Raw genomic sequence first — 7544 nt, 5'->3', positions numbered from 1 at the left:
CAAATAATGGGAAAATATTATTGTCAACATTCTTCTTATTTTTCAAACATTTTGTTTTTACTTTTATTTTTATTTTTTGTAAATCACTTTAAGGTAGCAAAATGCTCTTTAAATTTTTTTTATCAATATTATATTTTTTACTAAATGTTTTTTTTTTTTTTTTTGGACAAAAGAGAACAAAGGGAATAGCGCTGGAGAATGACGTCCTCTCAGGAAAAGTCGGACCGCCTCGCTGTTTCCAGGCAACAACAAAACACTGTCGTTGCCAGGTAGATGTTTTTCATAGGATATTATCATACATGTAAACCTATTCATATGGTTCAATTTAGAATTGTTGTTCTATACTGATCAATTTTATTAAGATGCTCCAATAATCTGAATCAGATAAACAAAGTGAAAAATTATCCGCATTATCGAACTGCTGTCTATTGGTCCGAAAGTATATTTAGTTTGGCTGAGAAATCCAGCGAGGATGAAGAACTACAGGGAACTTGTCAACGAAGTAACAAGGCTCCTGGATGAGTTTCAAGAAGACAAACAATGCATTGACAATTTTACACAGGATGCTGCCAAGGATCTTAAGGTAGCTACACAATATGTCTATTTTCCTCAATACATATCTCCATCTGTTTAACATAATGATGAGCATTTTCATTGGAGTCAAACCATCATATTTTTTATGTCTTATGTCTTTTAGAATCATTCCTCTGCTGACCAAAAGTTTATTATTGATACTTTGTATGGGTGTATCATGCGCAAAAAGCTTTTGGATGTTGTGGTCAACATTTTTTACATGCACCATGGACAAATTCTATTCAGAGTCGACCGAAACCTGTTCATTGGTACGTGTATTTTGTTGATGTAACATAGTACAAATATACTGTAATTTCCAAGCTCAAACTACTGTTAATCTAGCTATATTACGGTTAATATTACTTGCTATTTCTCTTTGCTAAATGTATACTATTAACAGAGTTACTTAATGTCAGACATTCAAAAAGGTAACAGATTTTCTTTGGCCTTGTTTGGTTTTATCAGTTGTCTGTTATCTTGCCATCTTCCATCTCGATGATCTTGGCCTGGATCATTTCAGTAGAATTGTCAAGTCTCTAGACATCTCAAAAATGCACAAAGTAAGCAATGCACATACATAATGAGCTTTTGAGCTATTAAACATTTGTATTACAGTGGAATTGAATCATAACTAAAGTATTTCAACATTGTATTTCCTCATCATTTGCTTTCCGTCTCTGTTATGGTGCAAATGCCCTGTCCGGTCCTTCAGTTCCTGAGTTTTTTCTTTAACGTCAGCAACCTCTCAACACATATCCAGAGGGAATGGAGTCACATCTATGATGCTGCCGTCGTAGATAGTAACTGGATCACCCCACTGCTGAGGTAAAATGATAATAATAATAATAACAGGAAAAGAGCTGTACATCACATTATTTTACATTATGATGCATATGCACACTTGATACTGTTAGCCGATGGTGTTGCATTTAGGAATGTAAATGCTTTGAAAATTAAATCACAAAAGAAATATGTATCCCATTACTGAATTGTGAAAAGTGTTTGTAAGTCATTAACTGAATTAGGTATATTAATTAGGTGGATGTTGAATCATTACATTTTTAATGAGAGTATGAATTCTATCCACCATCGCTGGAGGGTTGAAGAGGTGTGACACAGTTTTGCCTGATGCCAGAACGTGTAACTAATATATCCTGCTCTAAACAAGACGGCGTTTGCACGTTTAGTTCTGTTATTTATTGATGGTTGCTAGCAAGCATTGTGCAGATGTCTTTCTTCTTCTTCTTAGATGGTGCAGTGAGATCGAGGTGCTGCTGGATCAGCTTGCCAGAAAAATGGGCAGAGGAAATCTGCCGAAAAAGTCTCCCAGGAAAAACACAGAACCCAGGGAATTTGATCTGACCCGGCCCAAAGCTCGACCGCTCCCTGCTCCTGAAGTCATTCCACAGCAAGACAAGTCCAAGCCGGCAAGTATCAAAATAAATACTTGAAGTAATGGAGTATATGTTTTATGAATCAGTCATTTAAAAAATATTTTATTTCTATAAATATTTTTCTTTCATTCAATCATCATTTTATTATTGCATTGGTTGTTTGATAAAAGGCTAAAATATTTATTTGAACAAATCTGGGAGACTTTTTAATGCTACAAACCTTCAGAGACATATGGTGTCTTTTTATTTTCAGCAATGACACGGATATTAGACCAATCCAATATGTCCGGGGCCAACTAGGGGGCCTCAAGAAAATTTCCAAGGGGGTCGCAGATGACTTTGAGTATTTCAATTAAAAAGATTATTATTAATATAAGCTATAAATAATCTAACTCTAATCTAAATTAAAATGCAAAAAAAATTATTAAATCAATAACTAATAACAAAAAAACTATTGTTTTTATCGAAAAACATACAGTTTCTGAAACTTCTTCAATCACGAAATGATTTGCAACTTTGTCATAATTACAGCAGAAATACCAGAAATATTTGAGCCTAAATAGGGGGAGGGGTGGCTGAGAACTACTGCGTTATGACATACAGACATTGTTCACTTTAGATTGTAAAATAATGCTGATTGTGGCATTTCCTCCCCCAGGTACCAGTCACAACTCACAGATCTCCAAAGGAACCAGAGATTCTGGATGAGATGAGGCAGAGGAACCGACAAAAAGCTTTAGTAAGCCCAAACAGAGACATACTGGGAAACTACTTTTAATTTTGTTTATCGTTATTTACTTTGTGTTCAGACCTTACCTCATGGTGTACCTCATTTACTCCATTAGAAAGTCCTGAATGAAGCAAACTCTAAACAATTCAGCTGTGCAAACCCACAGAAGTCTGAGAAAACTCAAGTTAGTGTCCTACAGCCCAATTTAATTCATCAACTATGTTTTTTCTTTAACATCATCACATAATTTTTTTTATATATTCTGCTGAATAGAACGTAATATCCCAGATTCTTCAAAGCAATGATGCAGAACTCAAATTTGACCAGCTTTATACTTCTGGCAGCCCTGCCACCCAAAAGGTAATTTTGATTAGATAGAAAATTCATTGATAAAAAAGTTTATTGACACGTGCTTTTGAACTTATTTTCTACTACTGAGTATATTTGTGCAGTTAAATAGTGAATGTATATTTATTTACAATGGCACAGACAAACAGCTTACCTGTCAGACTGAACACAACAGCCATACTGCGAGAGGGAGCTTTATATAATCGTCAACTGGAAGAAGAGTTACAAAGGTAAAGTCACAACTCAATGGTAATCAGATTTAGTTATTTTTCTCTGTGCAATTACACAAATGAAGGCAAGGCAAGGCACTTTTATTTATAGATCACGTTTAAAACAGCCACTGCTGACCAAAGTGCTATACAATCACTTCAGATAATAAAATGAATTCTAAATTTATTTGGACTAATTATTAACCATTATTCCAAAGCATTGAAAAGCAACTAATAGCATATTAAAGGAATAATTCTCCAAAAAACAATTCTTTCATCATTTACTCTCATATTTCCAAAACTTGTTTTCACCCATGTAACACAGGAGATGTTCATGCTGCTCTTTTCCATTTAATCACAGTGAATGTCAATGGATGTTGTTTAATTTTTTTTAAATGACAAAAAGCACCATAAACTGTCTATATAACATAAAATTGATGAGAAATATTTAAAATGTTGCACTATTTCTATGTCAATGATCAAATAGGTAGATTTGTGGCATTGACTCATTTGTACAAAACAGCTTCTTTGCTGGTTCTTCAAATCACTACCACTTCCCTTGGTTAAGGGAACAATGGTGTGCTGCAAGGGTTAGTATTGGGTCCTTTGACCTTTTTAAATGATTTTGCACAAAGTTATAGTTCATGCTAGCTTGAGTGCTGCTGTAATTAAAACAAAATTATATATTTAGAATATTTTTTCAATTTACATTTTCACCTATTGTTATGGTGCTCATATAACTTTTAATGAAAATATTTGTAATGTCTGATCTCAAATATTTGGACCAAATTTTATGTATATATGAATGGGAGACAAATATTCTGGTTGATGGGATAATAAATATAAATATAGTTAGACCCATGCCAAGTCTTCTGAGATTATCAACAGTTTTGAGCAAGGAACAAAGTGAAAGTCGACCGAAACCTGTTCATTGTACGTGTATTTTGTTGATGTAACTTAGTACAAATATACTGTAATTTCCAAGCTCAAACTACTGAAAATCTATCAAATCTCATTGACATATATTTAAATATGGTGCATGTCTAACATCAATAGGTGCAAACAGCATTGGTTCTTGAGTCATGTGGACTGCATTTGTGGCTCTTTTAGGGTGACTTATAAAATCATGAGATAGATGTGAGATTTTTGGGTAAACTAACACTTCTACAAGCTCAATCATAAGAGTCATTGAGATGTTTTCCACTGTGGTCTAAGAAAAGTCCTTGTGTGTTGTATTTGGGTGTTCAGATTCGAGCGATTGTCACAGGGTGCAAGCGAGCCATCTGCGTACCTGCAGTGGCAGAAGGAGATGAAGGAGAAGGATCTACAGGAGGAACTTGCTGAACTGGAGCGCCGAAGACTGGAGGGACGGATCAGCCATGAAGAGGCCGTTCTTGCACGAGAACGCGTCTTGGAGCGTAACCACCATAAAGCTCAGCAGACTAAAGAGCAGGTGATCTCATAACAAACATCAGTGTTTGCAGCAATACATGACTCAGTCTGAATTATGTTTATGATGATGTAATGTGTGATTGGTTCAGACTGAACACCTCATGCGCAAGTATGCAGAGAAACGTCTGAAGGAGGAAAAGGAAATGAGAGAGCTTGTGCAACAAGTGGCAGATGGTCACAAGAACTCCAAAGCCGCCAAAGCTAAGCTACAAGAAATCAAACAACGGATAGGTACAAAGATCGTGGATGATACGTATGATGGCATAATATTTCACAAGACATGAAATGACGATAAAACACTGTTTTTCTCCGGAGCAGTTAAGGAAGTCTCGGAGCAGAGCAGGGAACTCCTCAGCCAGGCTCTGGAAGAAGCTCAGGCCGAGCTAAGCAGGAAGATGGAGCTCATCCGTCAGATTCGTGCTTTTGAGACAGTCTCTCTGGTCAGACAAAACTTTGTGGATGACACTGAGGTTAGTGTATTGTCTTGTTACATTTAATCAAAAATAGATTAAAATGATATACACTACCAGTCAGAAGTTTTGTATAGCTGCCTATGGGGATGAAAAAGAATGTATGCATCATTATGATCTAACCATTGTTTTGCTATGTTATTCAGACTGCAGGTCATGATTTGCTGTGTGAGATGTCTCTGGCGGAGCTGCGGGAGCGTTTGGCACTCCTGAGAGAGTCAGAACAGTGTGAGCTGGAGGACAGAAGGCAGCGGATCTTTCAGGAGAAACAACTCAAAGAGCAGCTACTACTAGAACAGCTGGACAATATCGCTCTACGCAGAAGTCTGGCAGAACAGGCTGCTTCTCGCAGGTAACACACCTGTCCCTGCATCAACCTACAGTCGGGTCTAAAAGAACATTTCAGACATTAAATTTTTTTGTTTTTTCTATTTAAACCTGTTAAAAAATTAAAAGAAGACAGATGAGAATGATAATAAACATTGAAGATTTTGCACTATTTCTAGGTCACTAATTAAATCAGTAAATTTATGACATTAGGGAACTCATTTGAACAAAAGATCAGATTGCTTTCATTGAAAAGTCATGAAGACTTATCACAGTACTTGTCAGATTTACAAATTATGTTATCTGAATGTGGTTGTATTTCTCCACTAAAACGGCTTGATTAGAAGTGCTGCCATTAACACTCATCATATTCTTCTGGACAGGCTTACAAATTGGGTTCGCATTTGTGGACAGGCACTAGCCTGGTTCAAATCCTCCCTCTTAGATCACTATGACTTTGTCTGGATAGTGGAACAGACACCAGGGCAAGTTGCATAAACATAGCCATTATGTTAAGACATCATGTCTTAAGTACTAGTATGACCAACTAGCGGTTAGTCAGGGGGCAATCAGTCTTACCCTTTAGGATGAAATTAGCCCGATCTACCTTTTTATGTAACTGACTTGAAACAGTTAAAGGGGTGGTTCAGAATTTTGGACATCGGGCCTCATTTCCAAGTTAGCCTTAGTGTTATTTATCAGTGGAGACAGTTTTCAAAAAAATTTATCCAGTCGTTCCAGTTGCATAGTTCGCCGGTGCTAGGCTAGCGCGAGTCAACGGTAACTGCTAGCCTGCCATTAAAAACAGTTTTACCCACTCCACAGTACACCAAAAGCAAATAAATTATAACGCCAGACTATCGATGCAAATGTCTGTTAAGAGAATAATGTTAGAAATCAAACTACTCTTGCATCTCAATGATCGCAATACATTTACAGGAACTAGTTTCTCAGCAGCGGCGGAATTTTACTTTGCTCCGGTTAGTACTGCGCCGAAAAGTAAACACAGAACAGAAGCGGACTACAGTCGGAACTACCTGCACTACCTCTCTCACCTCTCTCTCTCACTACCTCTCTCGGTTTTCTAGGTAACTACATATCACTCCGCCGCTGCTGTAGACTGTGCTAATAAATACAGGGAACAAAGTATAACTATACTAAAATGCAATGAAAGGGTAGTTTGAATATATTATGTTGAGTTTAATATGTGGAAAAGAGGGGCTGAAGGATTTCTGTTTTCAGTCAAGAAGAGAAAAAGATGAGAAGTGAACTGCGGGAGGCTGTCAGTAGAGATGAGAGAGTGCTGGCCCTACAGAAGACTCTGGAGCAAAAACAACAGGAAAGACAGAAGAGAAAGACTGAAAAAAACAGTATGAAGAAAAATGAACAGGTGAACAGTCCACTCACAGTGAAGACCTCCCTCAAAAAGGTGAGAAGAGACTAGAATACAATCCAGATGTCACAAATTTTGCCACAATAACAGAACAGATGTTTATTATTGTTATTTTTCTCCATTTAATGATACAAGCAGCAGGTTCTTGAGGAACAGCACTGGCAGGAGTTGGAACGCAATTTGGAACAACAAATTCATGGGGCCTTGGAGCAATCATCTAAAAAAAATGGTGCTGGTCAGAACCACAGGCGAGTTTTCTGATGCCTAATTACTATTACAATATAAAAAAGTAGAAACAATTGATATTGTAAAAATACATCTAGGCATAGTATAAATACATATAGTAATACTTGGCATAAAGCACGGTATCTATATTTTAAATAGCTTTTTTTTTTGCTTTGGCTGGAGTTACTAAAGAATTTGGGATGATGTTATGAAAAGCATTTTTACGGCTAAGTGAACAATGTTTTGAGTGGAAATTTAACAGAATGATTGTATGATTTCTTTCTATACTGAAATATTTATAATCAAAACACTACACAGTAACAAAGTGCCTTCTCTGTATTGCACAGGTGCACTTACTAAATAAGGACAACCGAATAAATCAGTTTAGTACAACTTTTTAATGTTGTTCCATTTCATTTTAGC

The 7544-nt window shown here is 36.5% G+C and overlaps 1 protein-coding gene across 1 annotated transcript; it reads left to right on the top strand.

Moving 5' to 3' along the window:
- Window positions 1–234: 234 nt before the first annotated feature.
- On the top strand, window positions 235–7209 carry cfap99 (cilia and flagella associated protein 99). Its single transcript, XM_056255050.1, has 15 exons — window positions 235–583; window positions 698–842; window positions 1039–1133; window positions 1286–1398; window positions 1823–2000; window positions 2626–2706; window positions 2813–2881; window positions 2971–3057; window positions 3187–3275; window positions 4503–4707; window positions 4796–4937; window positions 5025–5176; window positions 5323–5528; window positions 6746–6932; window positions 7032–7209. Exons 1-15 carry the CDS (start codon window positions 473–475, stop codon window positions 7155–7157), a joined length of 1986 nt encoding a protein of 661 aa, XP_056111025.1. The 5' UTR covers window positions 235–472; the 3' UTR covers window positions 7158–7209.
- The last annotated feature ends 335 nt before the right edge of the window (window positions 7210–7544 follow it).

Source organism: Rhinichthys klamathensis, unplaced genomic scaffold, assembly GCF_029890125.1.
Source record: "Rhinichthys klamathensis goyatoka isolate OS25496 unplaced genomic scaffold, OSU_Roscu_1.1 h1tg000117l_1, whole genome shotgun sequence".
In the NCBI taxonomy this organism is placed as follows: Eukaryota; Metazoa; Chordata; class Actinopteri; order Cypriniformes; family Leuciscidae; genus Rhinichthys; species Rhinichthys klamathensis.
Note: the sequence above shows the minus strand (reverse complement) of the source record. Positions and strands in the feature narration are given on the sequence as shown.